At 33.3% G+C, this 19,968-nt stretch overlaps 1 protein-coding gene across 2 annotated transcripts in view; it reads right to left on the reverse strand.

Annotated features, from left to right (window-relative positions):
• Nucleotides 1-19,968, reverse strand: part of LOC118204174 (E3 ubiquitin-protein ligase RNF220-like) — a 97,343-nt gene that overhangs the window by 65,037 nt on the left and 12,338 nt on the right. For both annotated transcript variants that reach the window (XM_085814589.1, XM_035376502.2), the window contains exons 3-4: nt 2,232-2,349; nt 2,076-2,118 (exon numbers count right to left, since the gene is read on the reverse strand). In XM_085814589.1, coding sequence (XP_085670715.1) covers nt 2,076-2,118; nt 2,232-2,349 — 161 coding nt within the window. The remainder of the gene's footprint in view (nt 1-2,075; nt 2,119-2,231; nt 2,350-19,968) is intronic.

The raw sequence follows: 19,968 nt of genomic DNA on the forward strand, positions 1-19,968 counted from the left end.
TAAGAAACTCAACGATTTCAAAGTGAGCAATGGCAACACTGTAGTCCCCCCCCCAAAAAAAAACTCGTCCTACGCGCGAGACTGTGTATCGGAAATTCTACAGATATGCTCTTTTTAAATTAGTTTGTGATACTGCTATTGAATTGCATTTAATGGTTTAAGTGCAAAGAACATGATATTTAATAAATAAAGGTAACACACAAAACGTTAAAAAAAAAAAAACGCCCATTTGCGCGTAACACAAAATCTGAGAGCTTTCGTATTTTTTAAAAATTTTATATCATTATTATCCTTAGATGATGTTCTGTATGGTCCATAAGCTATAGAAATGACCGAAGACCATATTACTTTTGGAGATTTAATATTAATACATCATCATCATCATCATGAAAAATTATGCAAGAATTTTCATTTATTTCTATTCATGATTTCCCTCATAATTTATTCCAATATGTCATGTATTTTACTTTGCCTGTTTATATATTATACTGCTATTGTTTTTACCTGCACATTTTTATGAATTGTCAACTTGTTCTAGATAGAGAAACTCAGATTACTAAATTTTTCTTTAAGCTTATATAAACAAACGTAAATCTACATTAACAAGTTGACCGGCGGTGCGGATATTCATTGTTCTTTTCGTGAGGCGGCACTTGAATGAGCGGTCCGTCCGTTTTGTGAATCGCCCTAGTGAAGTAATAATAACAATAAAGAGAAAATATTTTTTTAATTCGTTAGAAAACTCCGCGAGGAAGACAAGAAAGCGATGCAAAAAAATGCTATAAACGCTTAGCAAGCCTAAAAGGTACTCAGTACGCCACGAATAGCGCAAAGAAAATAACAGCATATTGCGATAACTGTAAGAGCAAGCCGGCACTTTGTTTAGCCTGCCTTAAAAAATTGCATAGAAGAAATTAATAATTATATTTAATTTATAAATTACATTTTAAGTTATTTGAATGTTTGATTATAATGTTGAAATGTTAATGTATGCTGTTGAATAATTAAAATAAAATAAAATTTTGTACTACTCATTTTTTGATATACAAGCGTGACCCATCGATGAGTCATGCCGGCCCGCGGAACAATCAAGCATGATCCAACGGTAGCTCATGCCGCCCTATGGAACAGACAAGTACTTCTTACTATAGCAACAAAGTCCTAAATAAGTATTTGATGTTTTTCATGCAATAACTTTATTATTACATACAATTTTTTAATATTTATTTCAGATTATTAATACAATTACATATTATATTAATAATCTGAAATATATTAATAATCAATTAATATATATGACCGTGAAAGACCGAAATTGGAGAATGTCGACTTTCACCGGAGAATGTCAACATTCACCAAATACGTCGGTGAAAGATCGAATACTGCATTAAATTCTTGTACATTCGGACCCTCACCGGTGTATGTCGACAATCACAGATATGCTCTGGTGTAGGTCGAAAAAAGAGGAGTATATGTACACGCTGTCATTGCAAAAAAAAAAAGTGTTCCACAAATAAATTCACTTGTAAAAGCAAGGACCTCTTGTGCAACTCAAAGTGTCATAATAGTTTAAGTTGTTGCAATAAATAAGATTTGAATCACATAATTTGGTAAGTTTTTAACTTCAATTATTTTCCATTCTCATTTTGAATGTACTGTGTGTTTTAAGTTCTTATATTCTTAAGTTCTTATTTTGAGTCTCAAGTGCGTTTATTCGCGACTGAATTACGGAGAAGGAAATATAATATTCTTATATGTTCAACATTCACCATTAGTACATGGGGAATGTCGACTTTGACCGGTGTAAGTCAGAAATAAGAGTATTTGGAAAATATTTCGGATATACACCGAGCGACTATGTGGATGTTGACATTCACCGGGGAAAGTCGACATTCTCCAGATTTCGGTGTTTCACCGTAACATATATATATTAGGAAACTAATTTTTCTGCACAATCTACCTTGGCTGCTAAATTTCTCTCTTTTTTTACCCCTACACATAGATGTAGTAAAAAAGGGACAAAAATCCCCAAAAATTCAAGCATTAGTCTTCGAAATTCTTAAAAATAAGTTTACCTTACTAATACTGCTCTCTTCACGACGAGATTTCTTCAAACTCCTGTAAATGACATATGTAATGAGTACATTTTGGTCACTCTTGAAAAAAATTTATAATTAAGAACATATATTACTAACAAATTTCTACTAGTTTAAAAATAATTTTTTACTAACTTTGGTATTTTGGTGAGTTTTTCCACTTCCTGAATATAATGCGATTGGAGTTCTGGTAAACGAACAGTTATACCACAAACAGGACAACATTCCTCCTTTTCTCTCTTCCTTTTATTATCTGCAGAAGGGGGGAAAAATTCTTAATACCTTATCAAACAACAAATAAACATCATAATTTATTTCAACATGAGTTTTTTTTAGTCCAAAGGGGCTTTGTCCCTGGGGGACTATTGTTTTCGTTTTGTGATTTTGCGTCGAATCACTCTGAATGTCCGTTTCACTTTTCAAACTGTTGCCACCAAATGTTAGTTTAAATTAAATTAGAGTCCTGCATTATATTTGAAGAAATTAAATAATGAAGATTCTGCATAAATGTATGTATGTATGTTTCTCGCATTGTGATAAAACAACGGTACCTACAGCCATCCAATTTTGAATGACGTAATCCTATTGCGAATATGGGCATCTGGAAGCCCAAATTTGGAATTTTTTTTATGATCGATTTCATATTTTGTAAAACTTTAACGAATGTTTGATTTACAAACTCAAGGATTTCAAAGCGAGCAATGGCGACGTTGCACAGAAAAACATTTTTACCTCCAGCGCGCGAGACTGTTTATCGGAAATTCTAAAAATATGCTCAATTTAAAATTATTTTTCGATATTGCTCTCGAACTGAATTTTATGGTTTAAGTGCGAAGGACATGATATTTAATACATAAAGGTAACACACAAAATGTTAGAAAAAGACTCTTTGGACGTAATTTAAAATCTGAAACCTATAAGGTATTTCTCCCGCCTTAGCGCGTGCCTTCGTGATGCGGTGGTCTGCACGCTAAGCGCGTATTCCAGATGTCCGTGATTCGATTCCCGGCGAAGGTGTTGCTCATTTTTCATGACTCCTGCTTAAAAAAAATTCCTAATGTCTCTTCAGTGGCGCCCAAACTAAAAGGGTGGTGGATGATGATTCTCCACACCTAGGATTTGGCGATTGGGTTCCCTAAAAAAACTCCAGTCGCCCTTAAAAGGGGAATTTATAGGGTATTTTCCCCGCCTTCTTAGCGTGCCTTCGTGGTTTGGTGGTCTGCATGCTGGGCGCGTATTCCAGAGGTCTGTGGTTCGATTCCCGGCGAAGGCGTTGCTCATTTTTCATGACTCCTGCTTCAAAATTCCTAATGTTTCTACAAACCTTTCAAATTTACTTTTTATCTTTTTAAATAGTGATTTGTATTACGAAAGAATCATACGCTGACATTCTTTTTTTTTCTCTGCCTGATTTCCAGCCGAGAGAATTTCTCAAACCGCTGAAAATTTCACTAAAAGGCACAGTCAACAAGCTCCTCAAAAATTTCTAATTTCACCTTTTATCTCTCCTGTTTCGACACGAACAATTCACGCAAATAATATTTGTGAAGGAAAATTGAATTTAATATTTAAACACAAAAATTAAATCCGCAATGACATTTTCGTACAGTATACAAAAGCACTTCAGCCAATATGACAAATCCTTTCTAAGATGGGTTTAAAATACTGTGATGGGAATAATTAATCAATCCACTTATGATTTCTCTTACTTTGAATTCAGATACAGGACATGTTTGCTTCACGTTCCCCTGATTCTTGAAAAACAGACTCTGTTGTATATGTAGAAGAGGGGGGGGGAATGAACTTACTACCCTCACAAGTAAACCTTTTCTTCTTTGATACTGGTTTTCCAGGAACCCATATATTTTCTGAACGATTTCTGACAAAACTGGTTGTATATTCAATATGCTCAAAAAGTTAGATTTTTTGGAACCATTCATTAAAAAAAAAAAAAAAAAAAAGACACCGAAATATTCGGAATATTTTACAAATTCTTTCTTGTCAGAAAAATTAGCTTCGGTTTACAAATGAAATCGAAGAGGGCATAAGAATCCACTTAAAAAATTTCCAAGGCTCCGTCAAACTCAGATGAAGTGACAAGGACAACTGGATCTTACATCCTACAGATTGCAATTCTTTAAAACAGCCTCAAAATTAACATTCTCTGAATAGCGGCAACTTTATTCACTGCTGTCTATTAGTTTTATGATATTAGTAGTAAAAGTATTGTAAGAAATTAGTAATAAAAGTATTGTAAGAAATACTGCGAATATACTAAAGGAATGGCATGAGGTTATAGGTTCTTAAGGAGGAAGTTAGGAATATTTAACAATTACAGTGTATCTTGTATGCGGAGGGACTTATCATCACTATTCCACGGACCCCAACACCATCCCCATTATGCATTATTACCAACATCTACATCTACAGTTAAAAGGTACAGTAACTATAATATATAGACAATTTTATTTTTACCAGTTATTCAAAAATGACGTACATTGGTAATTATAAACATTTAATTAAATTTAAAAAATACATGAGCATATTTAATAGGAACCTTCAAGTTGTTTATCAGCACCGGGAAATTAAAATTCTGATCGGAAAATGTAAGTATTGTTCGCTTATGCGCCAAAATAAACTATTACCCTACCAGCATATCACGGACCCTAAGAGACTACTGAAAATATTCTAAAGTATTCATTTATTTGCTGAAAGTATGTTTAGAACTTAAATAAAATATCACTCAATTAACAAGTCATTCTTCTTTAATAAGTCTAACTAACTACACAAACATACATTTGCTAATTCTATAAATTGTTTTGTTGCCACTTCCAAGAAGCTAAACTAACAATAATTATTAGCGGCCAAACGACGTTAAGTAAAATTAAAGGAAAATAAGTATAAAATACAAACTACATTCATTTGAAATCCAACAAGTATCAAGTACGAATTTCTGTTCTTGTTAATTAAGTGTAGGACGAGAAAGGCCACTCTACTAATACGGTACTTGCGAATGGCAACAGAATAATTTGATTGCCTTGTTTAGTTCAGGATTTCTTCTTTCACGTCAGTCCGAAATAAGATGATGGATATGTTTCCGAATTCTACCTTAAGTGAAGAATCCAATTCAGTTCAATTTAACGCTTTTCGGGCTGATAAGGAAATGCACACTGGAAATACTTTTCATTGAAAGAGAAAGCTATCCAGTGATCACGTTCCACGTTTGGGAAAATATTTTTCGAAAGCTGCCTTTCATCCGTTCAGACGTTGTGTGACCCCAGATTCTAAGTAGAAATAAAATTTTTATTCCAAAAAAATAATGCGGAATCGCCTGCTCCCTTTGTGTAAGGACTCTTGAAATATATTTATTATTGGGTATAGGGCGATGGTTTCCATCCTTATCGACAGACATTGGTCCTGCATATAAAAGCTTAAAACACACTTAAGCTGAATTTAAAACATTCACAGATTTCTAAATTAAAATTATTTCGGATTCAATTTGATTATTTTGATTGGAAATACCAGTTATTATTACAGCTTTTTATTTTTTCTCTTATGTTCAATCAATCCAGCAATGTCCACCATTACATATTCCCCCCCCCCACGTACCCCTAGAGGTATGCGTACCACAGATTGAGAAACGCTGCTTCTTCGGTGAACTATTGTCCAGTTGTTTCGGGCTTCTAAGCCAGGCTCTATCCCAATATAGCAACATAATCTTTTTTTCGAATTTTGTAAAAATATAGTGGAAGTGGAAGAAGTTGGTGACATGATAGGATAGCATTCGAGTAAGCAGTTGTAGTAGGGCAGAGCAGTTAAGTTGGTGAAAGCAGTTGTATTTGAGTCCATAGCAGTTATAGAATGAAAAATTCGAAGGGCGGGGAGTCATCGAAAATGATAAATCATCAGAGTATTTTCCCCTGCTTTAGAAGGAACAAGAAGATATGGTAGTCTGAGCCATTCTGGTGGATTTTTGGTCGTTGGAGGCGCGTTCATACTATTTCATATCTACTGTAAGTGGCATAATTTGTACTACTACTTTTTTATCTAGTTCAAGAGAACCATTAAACAGAAGTATTAACGAAGGACCTAAAAGCATTTGCCAGAAAACCCAAAATCACTAGCATATCTTATAACTATATCGGCGATTTATACACACAGGACAGAGTTTTTTGCTTTGAGACGCTTAGGATGATCATAACAGAAAATAAAATGAAGTGTGTAGTCGTATAGCGTAATTGCCAACTTTGAAATCTGGAAAAAAAAAGGGGGGGGATTTTTCGCTTGAAAACCCGGAGACGTTGTACGCAATGCCATTTCAAAGGAGCTCGATAATGCATAACTGAGGTTAAACTATTTATGATATGTTTCTCATTATGAAATACAGAGGGTTTCAAAGAGAATATACGTATTACAAAGTGTTATTTTGTCCAAACTATCGACCACTGCGCCTTGGCTCGGCTATTGGCGAAACGAATACATAGTTTATATCAATAGCCGCTAGACGTCAGTTGTCTTCTGTTTTGCGTGGTAACCGTCACATGTTTAAAACGGCTACTCCGTAGCAGAAATCATTTTGTGTTCTCGAGTTTGCGAAGTTCAATTCCGTGATTAGAATGCAAAGACGTTTCAAGTTGAGGTACCAAAGTGATCCCCCGAATGGGTGGAACATTCACAGATGGTACTGACAGTTTGTAAACACAGGATGTGTATATAAAGGAAAGAGTCCTGGCAGCCCTCCTGTTCCCGACGAAAATGTTGCACGAATTCAAACTGCTTTCCAACGTAGTCCTTCAAAATCAACTTGTCGTGCCAGTCTCCACCGAACCGTTGGATTGGTCGTTAAGGAGCTGGTGACTTAGCATGTCTCAGCTGGCGTCCACGGTCACCGGATTTAACAACCTTCTGGCTTCTTCCTGTTGGAGTTCAAGACAACGTTTGTGTACCACCACTCCCACGGAACCTGGAAGAGGTGAAGAACCGGATCCGTACTGTCATAACATCAGTGACGACGGACATGCTTTCCCGAATAAGGGAGAAATTTGAGTATCGATGTGATATTGTTCGTGTCGCTGATGGGGGACATATTGAACATCTGAAATCTGAACTTGAGAGGTTCGTACATATGTGCGTAAAGTTTCATATTCGTATGTCACACAGTTTAATAAATATATGCATTCGAAATGCATATATTCTTTTTGAAACAAGCTGAACATTATTATGTAATAACATATTTTTAAATGCTATACGCTTTCGCTAATTTCCTTTTTTAGTACTCTTACACTTTTATACTCAGGAAATTCCAAGTAGAAGAGAAAATCTTTAATATATTAAAGTACTTTTAAAATTATGAAAATAAAATTCATAATTAATGTACATAGTATTCGCGTGAATAAACTTTATTATGTACTATATACTGAAGTAAAACAAAATTAAATACAAATATTAACTGATTAAGCATCTCTTGAATCTTCATATAAAATTCTACAAATATCTACAGTGGACTGATAGTTTCGATCAAATGAAATTTTAATGCGAAAAATTTAATGAAATAAAATTTAATAAGAAAAGTATCACAAAACGTGATAAGAAAAAATAATATATTTCAGACGAAATAAAATTTAATACAAAAAAAATTATTCTGAAATTCATTTAATATGGGGGGAATGCAATTAGCACAATTTAAATTTCATTCATTACAGGGAAACATTTTCCTTAGTAAGAGCTAAAAAATTAAAAACCAGGAGATTCGATGATCTACGGTGTCTCAAAAAAGTGATGGGACACTTGTGCTTTACAAAAGGAAACTGCAATAAAATAAATTTAAAAAACATGTAAAATTTTTTGTGGGTGTGTTTCATACTTAAATTTAGTAACAATTATTACATAACATACATTTTCTCAAAATATTAAAATATCAATTTAATAAAAATACAATTGTTTAGAACGGAGCAGAAAATGGCTCACTTAAGTGATGAGACACTTACTTTTCCATCAAATATTTATCAAAAAATTTTACTTTTTAAAAGGTTTTAATATTTTGTTGGATTTCCTTTTACTTTTAAAACATGATTTAATCTTCTTGGGATGGATTCGACTAATTTTTTTTGTGATTTCTGGAGTGATTTTACCCCATTCTTCTTGAAGCCCCGATTTTAATTGTTGTTTTGAAGAAATGTTGTGTTTGCGAATTCTTGATTCCAATTCTTGCCAAATATTCTCTATGGGATTTAATTGTGGAGATTGTGGGGGTGTTTTTATTATTTCAGGACAGTTATACAGCAGCCAGAGTCTAACGTTCAAAGCACTGTGCTTGGGGTCATTGTCCTGGTAAAATTTAAAATCGTTATGAAGGTTCAATTTTCATGCTGAAGATTTCAAATTTTGATTTAAAATGTCAATATACTTGTACTGATCCATTATACTGTCAATAAAAACAAGATTACCAACTCCAGCAGACGACATACACCCCCATACCATAACTCCTCTTCCACCATGTTTTACTGTTGGCACCAAGTTCTGTTTGCGAAATTCTTCCCTGGGTTTTCTTCACACCAAGATTCTACCGTCAGAACCAAATATATTAAATTTACTCTCATCAGCAAATATAACTTCATTCCAGTAATCAGAATTCTTATTTATGTTGGATTTTGCGAAAGCCAGTCTGAATTTTCTATTCTTTTCACTTACGAAGAATTTTTCCTGGCTGCTCTACCGTGATATCCAGTAGATCGAATTACTCTTCTAATAGTCTCAGAATTAACAATTACTCCATATAATGCTTGTAAATCAGCAGCAACTTTAGGAGCACTCATTCTTGGATTTTTTAAAAATATTTCGAACGATAATTCGCTTTATTCCATTGGATAGCTTTGATGGTCGGCCAGCTCTTCTTTTATCCTGAATCATATGATTCTTTTTATATCGTTTAATGATATTGAAAACTGTTGAATGACTGAAGTTAACTGTTTCAGTAGTTTCTCTAATAGATTTTCCACGTTCAATATGCAAATTAATAACTAATTTTCAAATTCCAGGCAAAGTTTCTTTTCGTTTAGCATTCATGACTGCACAGAGCTAAAAAAACACAAAAATTCCAAAACAAACTGGAGAGAAATACTGCAGACGATTTTATAAATTATTGGCAATTGCTTTTGAGTAAAAATAAATACCCCAAAAGATATTTTTATTGCTTACTTCAGACGATTTTTGTTGCATAGTACGTAGTGTCCCATCACTTAAGTGAGCCATTTTCTGCTCCGTTCTAAACAATTTTATTTTTATTAAATTAATATTTTAATATTTTGAGAAAATGTATGTTATGTAATAATTGTTACTAAATTTAAGTATGAAACACACCCACAAAAAAATTTTACATGTTTTTTAAATTTATTTTATTGCAATTTCCTTTTGTAAAGCACAAGTGTCCCATCACTTTTTTGAGACACTGTACCTGGAGATGTGTTGAAAAACCGAGAGAGTTGGCCGCTATACTATAGTTATGTTAAACTCGGAAAACCATTTGAGGGAATTAGCACAATCTGCAGTACTTTTAAAACAGCGCTTGACATTTTGAGGCAAGAAATAACTGTGCAGGCAGAAATGAATGAAACGAGGCAGAAAATAATGGGAAACCATTTCCTTTCGTATAAGTTCTCGACTAAAGACATGATACAAGCATGATATCAAATGGTATTTTGGAAGATTATAGTCGATAATACAATAATTGGAAGAGGAAGACGCCTATGTAAAATTAAAAATTAAGCAAAAAAAAAAAACAACCTTAGTCTGGCGTAGATTTTGAATAAATCTATCGATTTTAAGAAATTAATCTAATAAGAATTTATATTAGACAATAAATGATGGAAAGTATTTACTCCAGTTGATTTCCTTCTCTGCAGCAGAATGGCTAACAAGAAACGAGTTAATCAAATGAGTTCTTGATCAATGGAACTTTAAAAACTTCATTTTGAGACTGTTTCATCAACACGTGATAAACATCTAGTCAGAGAACTTCCCAAAATGCATGCAAATCGAACTAATATATTATTATAATTACATCACATCAAATATAATATATTATTATAATTATATCGTCAAATATAAGAACATCATATATTTGACATTCGCAGTGCCCGTTTTGACAATTTAAAAAGAGTCAATTTACTTTTTCATAGTGCTTATGCTAAGCACAGTAAATTCATCAAAGAGCCTGAAGAATTTACACTCTGTATGCTCAGAAAGATTACTTACCCTAGATAAATCTCCGAGTTGATATAACATGTTCTTCTATTTATTTATGAAAAGAGAATTCTGACGTTGTTCATTCTTTCTTATCTGAGATGGCAAATAAAACTAATGAAATTTTAACGAAGTGTCAAAATATTATTTACTAGCGGAAATACCCGATGCCAGTCAAGTTAAATTGAGAGTAATGTATCTTAACAACAGAGAAAACGATACCGCTGTAATCCTTCTCTATAAACGATGCAAAAAATACGATTCATAGTCATACATTTTTCAGTCTGATGCGATATGGAACCCACATAAGAAATTTCGATCGAAAAATAAACTAATTCTCTCTCATTATATCAGCAACAATGGCAGCAATTTTTAATGATTTTCGTCTCTCTAATCAAACAGTCTTAAAAACTCAAGTTCCATCCAATATTTCACCTATATTCAATTTCAGTCGATTAAACGAGGCCAAAAATTTATCAGATATCAGTAACGCGAATAAACACACAAATAGACATTCTTCTTCATATATAGAGATTTTGTAAAACTTGCAAATTTTTAATTAACAAACTCTACGATTTGAAAGTGAGCAGTAGCTTTTCGAAATAAATCTAGAGCAGTAGCTTTTCGAAATAAATCTATCTCCAACGCGCGAGACTGTTGCCACTCGGAAAAATGAGTGCGAAAATTAGTTGTTTTTAATTAATATCTCGGTTATTAAAGTCGTACGAAAATGGAAATAGTCGAAATGGTTCCCCACGAAATTTTGGAATCGGGAATAATGTATATAATGTTTGACAATGCTATTTTCATTTCATCGTAAAACTTAGAAATTTTTTATTAACAAATTCTACGATTTGAAAGCGAGCAGTGGCAACAACTTTCGAAATAAAGCAGATTTTAATCTCCAGCTTGCGAAACTGTTGCCACTGGGAGAAATGAGGGCGAAAATTATCGTTTTTCCGAGTTTTTAATTAATATCTCTGATTTTAATTACTTTTCCTTTGGAAAAAGTGGACATCGACCTTTTCCAGGACCCAGAAAAGAATCGTAGAAAGTTTGGCAACGATAGCCATAGTAGTGGCTGAGTTATTAGAGGACAAACAAACAGACTTTCTTCTTTGTCTATAAAAAGATGTCACGGATTCTTAAAAAGTACATGAAGGAAGCTTCTTGCGCGCATTCCTGCAAATCGCAAAGCATTTAAAACAATTGAGGCTTTTTCCCTTAGTTAGTGCCTCGGTCAAACTCATCTTCTCTTTTTTGATAATCCCCTTGAATTTGCAAATCAATGTAGTTTAGATACAGCTGAAAGTCACTGGAGACAACTACTCAACACTGACTGGAATGATATTTTTCCTTCTTGAATTCCAAATGATGGTGCATTATTTTGGAGCATAGCTTTCAAAATTAGAGATGAAAAGATATAACTGCATTTGTTTAAAACTTTATAGTTTGCGAATAAGATGTACAGCGGTAAAAAGACTATTTTCAAGAGTTACTTCAACCAAAACCGAATTTCGAAACCCAGTGTGTTTGAAAAGGCTAGACCTAAAACTTCATATAAAAATATCATTGGAGGAAAAAGAAATTTGCAGTATTAACTTTGTATTCTCAAAACCCATGCTAGATGTAGCTCATATATTCATAAAAAGAAAGAAATGAGGATAACAGACAAAGAAAGTGAACAGGGGGATGAAGAGCTATTAAATTCAGTTTTCTTTTAAATAACTGTAAAATAAAGAATGCGCATTTTTATCTGATTTTCTCCATTTTCTAAGCAAGAGTATGTTATGATAATATGTTCTGTAATATATTTTATTTCAGGAATTAGTCAATTAATTTTAAAATAAAAAAGTAATTAGAATTAATTATACAGATCAAACACAATGTGAAAAATTCATTTTTCAATGATGCTAGATATGATATTTTCACAGTACAGTGGAATACGATACAGTAAATCCTTTCGAAGCAAACACTTCTGAAAATGGCTTGTATTTACAAAAACATACATTAACATTAGATGTATAAAATGATTACCTCCACAGAAAATTTTAATTATCTGGAATTATGGTTGGTTGTCTTAGAGAGTATTCACTGCGTTTGTTCCATAATATACGAGGGCATTTCGAGAAGTAAAGATACAATGGCTCGCATTCCTTAAAAATAAAACATTTATTTAGAAAACGTCAGTTACATCTTATTAACTGGATTATTTATTATTTTTCGACATAATCACCCCCGTTATCCAAACATTTGTTAAGTCGGTGCACAAGCTTTTGTATCCCACAGTCATAGAAGGTTGCCACCTGTTGGAACCCAGAGCGCACACAATTTCCTGTACCCTAACTTGACAGTCACAACTTCATAAAGAGAACTAACAATTGACACTTCCGGTATGATCTGATGCAATACTTTCAATTTGAGACGTCTATTCGCACGAATTGCTTTCTCTGTTCTCTGAAGAAGGACACCAGAGATCACAGATGGCCGACCTGTTCTTTGTTCGTCATGAACATCGGCCCTACCTTCAGAGAAATGACGACACCATTTCGTTACAGTTTGTCGATTCATAATGTTCCCATAAGCAGAAACAATTTCTTTATGAATATCCGCTGGTCGCTGACCTTTTGCATGAAGGAAACGTATGACGGAGCGCACTTCGCATTTGGCGGGATTCTGAATCGGCGCAGCCGTTATAAACACGACCTACTCCAACCAGAATCAACGTTGAAATGCCGAACGACCGCGAGAAAGCAGCTAACGGTTCAAGGTTAACACCTGTGTTGCCAACTTGCTCACCAAAACTTTTCTTTTCCTCTGGCGTATGGTGTATCTTTACTTTTCGAAATGCCCTCGTACCTTATTTCAAATGCTACTTGATTAATTTTAACATGAAATATTTTTAGAATTGATACATACTGCCTACGCGAAACAGAATTAAAATTTTAGAAGAATTCTAAGCAAAACAGAATTAAAATTATAGAAGTGAAGACATGAATGTCAGTTCATAATTGGAATAACTAGTTCACTGTATCTAAGAAATTTCAAGACATCATTCATTACACATTTTTCCTCATTAAAATTCTGTAAAATGAAATTCAATATTAAGTTCAAAGGACAACTTTTGTTTATTTATTTAGTATACACTACAGTAATTTTTCTCTTTTTCATGTTAAAGAATTCTGCTTAGAAAGGGGAAGTAAAATATATATGATATATATAATTTCAAAAGTTAATACTAAAAGTATTTCCCCAAAAAATGTGTATTCGACTTCTTCCGTCTTTTGTGTAAAGGGAGATTTAAAAATTCTTCTTTGAACTTATGCAGCAAAGATTATGTTGCATTATTGATACACAAGCCAATTCCCTAAAAATAATACAAGGAAAAACATTTTTAAAGGAGGGTGAAATAAGAGTATTGCACCTTAATACTAATATCGATGATTTTATTGCTCTAAAATTTTAAGGCAATTTTTCCTCCAATTCGATAGTTATAGCAAATCGATTTGTAGCCTGTGTGCCATATACTGGGTAAAACAGAGAAAGAAATGAAATGTATTCTTCTGATTATAATTCTGCTAAGAATTAAACAATCAAATGACTTAAAAATCAAAGCAATGTCAGTTTTCTAAAAAAAACACAAAGAAATTTAACAGTGAAATAACAGGAATTTTATTAGCAATTAGAATCTGATAAAATTCAATACGTCCATCAAAGCACAACAGAAAATTCATTAAAAAGCATTAACTGTTTAAGTAAAGTAAAAAACAATGAATTAAAAAGATGAACTACCAATTCAAAAAAATTAGTATCAAAGCGCTAACAATCCAAACGTAAGGAAGTACTTAACAATAGATATGAACAAATTAATGAAACAATAAAAACCTAAATTAACTAAAAATTACGTAAAAGAAGAAAACAATGGAAAATTAGTTACGTTGTGAGGATACGTTGTTACTAGTATTTATTTCTGGCAAACAGTTAATTTTGTGATTTTCTTTCGCTCTCTTTTCTGCCTTTACTTTTCTCAGTACTTTTTTGTCTCTCTCTTTTCATCCATACTTTTCATGCCAGAGTGTAAATGAGATAGCGAGCATCTCATTGAGGGAGAAAGAAGTACCAGTTAAGCGAAGGTTTCGCAAGTTGATTTTAGTGCGCGTTCTGCCTGCTTGAATCCCTGTTGTTACCGTGACTTAATAGCGATTTGATTCTGTGTCGCTGAACGCTTCTAGCCATTGGGTTTGTCTCGCCGGTTTTCTACAAACCAGAGCCTCAATGCGAATCACTTTATCCCGTGAACCTGCTAGGATAATCTTACTATACCTGATTTTAGTTCAACATTACTTATTTAAATTAAGCCAGAAATATTGGCTTGTGTAAACTCAAGCTGTGTTGCGTTAAATAAAAGGGTCTTATACACCCTTCTTCTGACTTTTGTTTTGTAAGACTTGAAGATAATTCTTCTACAGACTTTTTAAAACATAATTAAAGCTAATAAGAAACGAATAATAATTCGTAATTTACGGAACCAACGGAGACTGAATTTCATGGACCTTATAAGAGATAGACTAACCCAGTGGGCGGGGCGCGCGTCACCGACATGTCTGCAAGAAAGAGTAGGGACGATCTGGTTTACTTTAACACTGAAACCTATGGCGTTTGTATCGCATAACTGTTTTTAATTATTAAAATGTGTAAAAAGTTATTGTTTTTAATTATTAATTCATCACTATACAACGTATAGTCACGGTTTTTTTCAAATAGGCAGGGGCGTAGCTAGAGGGGGGCAAGGGGGCATCTGTTCCCGGGCGCAGAATCCATGGGGCGCCAAACTGATGTTACGACATTTTAGAATTAAATGATTTCCATCCTTGGCAAGCAGTAGGGGGCGCGAAATCTTCAGTTGTCCCTGGGCGCTGAAAACCCTAGCTACGACTCTGCAAATAGGATTTAATATATCTCATTAAAGCAGTTTTTACTTCATTTCGCGCATTTTTTTCACGCGTAATTCTTGTACAAATATCTTTACTTTGGTAAAACGGTAAAAACTCCAAGCACAAAATTTATAAACTTCATTTTGCGTAAAAATAAAGTAAAATTAAATAAGATTGATAGTACGTGATGCTTTAAAATAAGGTAAAATCAAACAGGATCTGATAATTTTTTTAAAAAATTTAATGAACATTTTCAGGCAGTGATTTTCAAAACTATAATAACATTACAAAACGATCATTTATTTGATTATATCATCATTAAATTATTAACATTAAAGTGGATTATTTATTTTAGTAATTTATAAAATTCGGAGCATAAAATTTTTCGAGTGTAATGAAGGGAAAAAAAAAAGATAAAATAAAATCTAGAAGCACTCAGATTTTATATTACGCCCAAAAGGAACCTTTTTTTAACGTTTTTGTGTGTTACTTATATTTATTGAATATCATATTCTTCGCCCGTAAACCACGTACATTTGAAAACAGCATATCTTTAGAATTTCCGCACTAATAAGATAGATAAGAATAGATAAGAATGTTATTTTCCGTACAGTGTTACGATTGCTCGCTTTGAACTCGTTGAGTTTGTTAATCAAAAATTCGTTAAAGTTTTACAAAATATGAAATAGATTAAAACAAATTCGAAATTCGGCCGCCCATATGCCCATGCTCGGGTGGAGGATTACATTATTTAAAATTTGATGGCTCTACATAGCGTCGTTTTTGTCACAGTGCGAGAAACATACATGTATTCATGCAGATTATTTAATTTCTTTAAATATAATACAGGGCGATAAAATTTGGTAACAACAATTTGCAAGGAGACACGGACATTTATAGTGAAACAGGGCAAAATGCCGCTTCGAGCTAATAAATTAAATTAACAGTAAATAAAAAAAAACCTTATGCAGAACTAAAAGTAAATTTAAAAAATAATCACTATAAAATACAATTTTAATATTAGAATTAAATGCATAAAAATTAAGGAGTAAAAAGCGTTTATCACTATGATGTATTATGAAATGTAATTGAAATAAAATTCCTTTATAGAAATTGTGCTATAATACTCATCTATAATTTTAAAAAAGCAGCACAATTTAGAATTTTAAACAAAACTTACAAAAATTCGTTTTTAAATATTTTAGTATTTTTTAATTTATTTACAGCAATAAAAAAGCATAAAAATTGCAAGAGAAAATTGCTTGTTTGAAATGTTCTATTAGTTCAGATTTAAAATATTATTTTCTAAAAGTAGTAGTTACAAATTTCCTTACAGCATAGGAAAGCTAAAAAAATATCCAGCCCTGAAAGCATGCAATAGCTTTATAATTATTTGGAACGTTAATTATACTTGATAAATATGCTAAATTTTTTAAAATCAATCTCAATTTCAAAAATAAAAATATGTAGAAATTCTAATTTGTGAAATGAGGCGCTACAACCAGCTTTTTCTTGACAATTATACACGCTGCAATACGCAACCACTGTTAAATTTCTGCAAGTCGTCTCTACTCCTCCGGATGTGATCAAGGTGACAGAAGGAACACCTCAAACGAGGGAGAAAAACCCATTTGGGTTAGTCTATTTCTTATAAGGTTCATGCTGAATTTGCGATGATGTCAGAGGTCATGTAACAATGTCGTCACAAACATCGTGTAATCTCTAACGTCACTTGTTCCTTTTGCGAATTCTCGATCATTCTCCTGCTGCTTTAATTGAAAAACTTCTGGCAACATTATTTTTATCTGTACCAAAGAATCCGCTGCAACCGCAGCTAAATGTTAGCCTCCAAATTTTTATCACAATAAAAATAAAAGACCGAAAATCCTCAGATTTCTCTGGTCAAACGTAGGCAATTTCTAAACCTAACACGGACCCTAAACGTTAATGCTTCATAAAAATCGGAAATGACAACAAATATTTCGTTGTGAATGGTCAGTTTTCGTATTTCCTATTCCAATCCCACATAAAGCTGAAGGCTTAAATACTTAAAACAAATACAGTGGTGTCTTGATTCAGTAACCGTTTAATATAAAAATGCTTTGAGATGTGATTTTTTTCACATCTTACATTAACCTCTGGGGACACAAAGTTTTCTTGTATCTAATTTTGGCCTCTAGATTTGAAATCATTCTCGATATATGAACAGTTATAGTATTTTTAAAGTCAGAATACATACTTTTCATCTTTTAATTACAATACGGATTTGTAAAATGCTTTCAATATGTTAATATATATATATATACAGTCAAAAGTCTTTAATCCGGACTCGTCGGGACTTCGGCGATTCCGGATTATCGATTTTTCCGGATTATAGATCATCAGTTTAAATCTGGTAAGATGGCATGCAGAAATTATAAAATTAAAAATATGAAACAGTAGTTTATGAAATAAAGAGCAATTATGATCTAAAGGGTATCAAAATTTGCAAAAATAGCTTAATATTTATTTGTTTACTTTATTAAACATTTCTTTCAACGCACACATGCGTAAAGCATACATTACGTATAGTCGAAATTAGAAAATTGCAACCAGAACAGAAAACTATTTGATGTGTATTGGGAAAAGCTATTGCCTGAATGTATTCAAAAAATTCCTTTGGAAGGACTTGAAATTGTAAATACTGTTGGTTCCTCGGATGTTGTTGTTTCCATGTGGAAGTTAAGCAGATATAGAGGAGCTGGTAGAGGTACATAATACTGAGAGACTGCTCATGAACTACAACAGTTAAGAAAGGAACACGGGGAAGAAAATGACGAAAGCAAATGTCCTCGGAGAATAAAGAAGCTAGCAACAAAATGGGAGCACTTAAAACAAATGACACAAAGAAAATCTTGCAACACTGAAGCGAATTAGATAGAATGGTTAACATATGGAATCCAGACTCTTCTTTTTAAAGCAAACGATCCTTTCAATGAACACTGGCATTAATAATTTTATAAAGGTAATAAACAAACAACAGATTGAATCATAATTGGATAGGTGTTTTTAAATCTCTTTCTTCAAAGAGACTAACAGAACGAACTGACGACAGGAAAATCAAAACTGAAAACCAAAAGAATTTAATTTATTTAAATATTAATAATTCATTTTATACAAAGCATGTAAAACCAAAGCTTTTGTAAATACAACTAATAATGTCTTTATAAATACATATAACTTTTATTTTTTCCAAAAATCTAAATCCTTGAACAGACTGACCGATTTCCCATCACATCCAAATATAAAAACTGAGTTTCGAGATACGAACTGCGGATAGGAAAGAAATAAAGTTCGTACGTCGAGGTACCACTGTACCTTGTTTCGATGCACTTTTTTATTATAGAAACGTTCGTTTTACTTTAAAAAAGTCAATGACCTAAAATTGGAACAGTATATTTATTACATTACAAGTGAAGAAACTGACAGTTTCACTCACGCGTGAGTCGGATTTCCGCAATGCTTATGGGGATCGACAAAATTTTCGTAAATATTATGGGGTCCACACACCAAAAAGTTTAAGAAGCCCTGGTACCTTGAATCACATTTACTGATGTAATAAGGTCTCACTAGATAGCGACGAAGTTCTGCTTATGTCACTTGCTATAATTATACCATAATATGAAATCTATCAGCGCGTTCAGAAAGCTGTAACGTCGAATCCCCCGACACGAAGTAGAAATGATGAAATACTTATGTTCTTACGAATAGTCCTAAAAGGGCGTTCAGAACCAGTAGCGGCAGACATAGGATGAAAATTTCTGGAGCGAATCATGCCATAGAAAGAGCTTCCATATATAAAAACGACGGCTTCGCCATTTGATATTCAGAACCACTTACCCAGATCTATAGAATGTATAATTTCACGAAGCATTTTTCTTATAAGGCTGACAAAGGCTATGTTCCATCGTCAGGATCTGTTACATCACCTGCTATCAACTCATGAGCATCGACAGCAACGTTTAATGCTCATGTTACTGTTGGAAGCCATACTTCCATCACAACTGACGTTAGCGTTTGGACATCCACTACCCAAGATCAGTCAAGTTCAGTAAACCCCCTTGGCAATAAGGTGATGACATCCTGCTGCAGTGCATTTTTTTAGGAACCTAGACTCTCTTACATCAAGATATGTTCACTTGTCTACAGTGACCTTCTGCAAGAGGTGTCCCAGTAATATCAAAACTTTCTATTAGCTTGCTAGATCGATAGACCTTTTGCCCACAGTATAAGACATATTAAAAGGACGTTTACAGTGATCAAGCGAAATGCGTGAATTTGATAAGGGATTTGAAAAGAATCTGGCAGAAAATCTGCAGTGGCATTCCAAATTTCGATGAGTATTTGGGAGACCGAGTACATCTTATTGTGTTTCAGTTCAGTTTAGACTAAGTCTTCATACTATTTCACTGCAAATGGAAGACCAAGGTTGCCCTTGATCTTGTTGCACACCTACTTTTATTTTTTGGAGCGAGATCCACGTTCAAATCACATATCTAAAGTGGTTTGCGTCTCCTTAAGGGTAGTTCTTAAATAACGCCAACATTGATATATTTAACAAATTTGCCATTCTATTCACTTTAGCTCGAATGGCGTGTCACTACTTGTCACCTGGATATCTTCCCCAATTCTTCAGTAGGCCTTTGATGATTGCATCA

Source organism: Stegodyphus dumicola, chromosome 4, assembly GCF_044657685.1.
Source record: "Stegodyphus dumicola isolate Sdum_Otavi_A_Nest chromosome 4, ASM4465768v1".
Lineage (NCBI taxonomy): Eukaryota > Metazoa > Arthropoda > Arachnida > Araneae > Eresidae > Stegodyphus > Stegodyphus dumicola.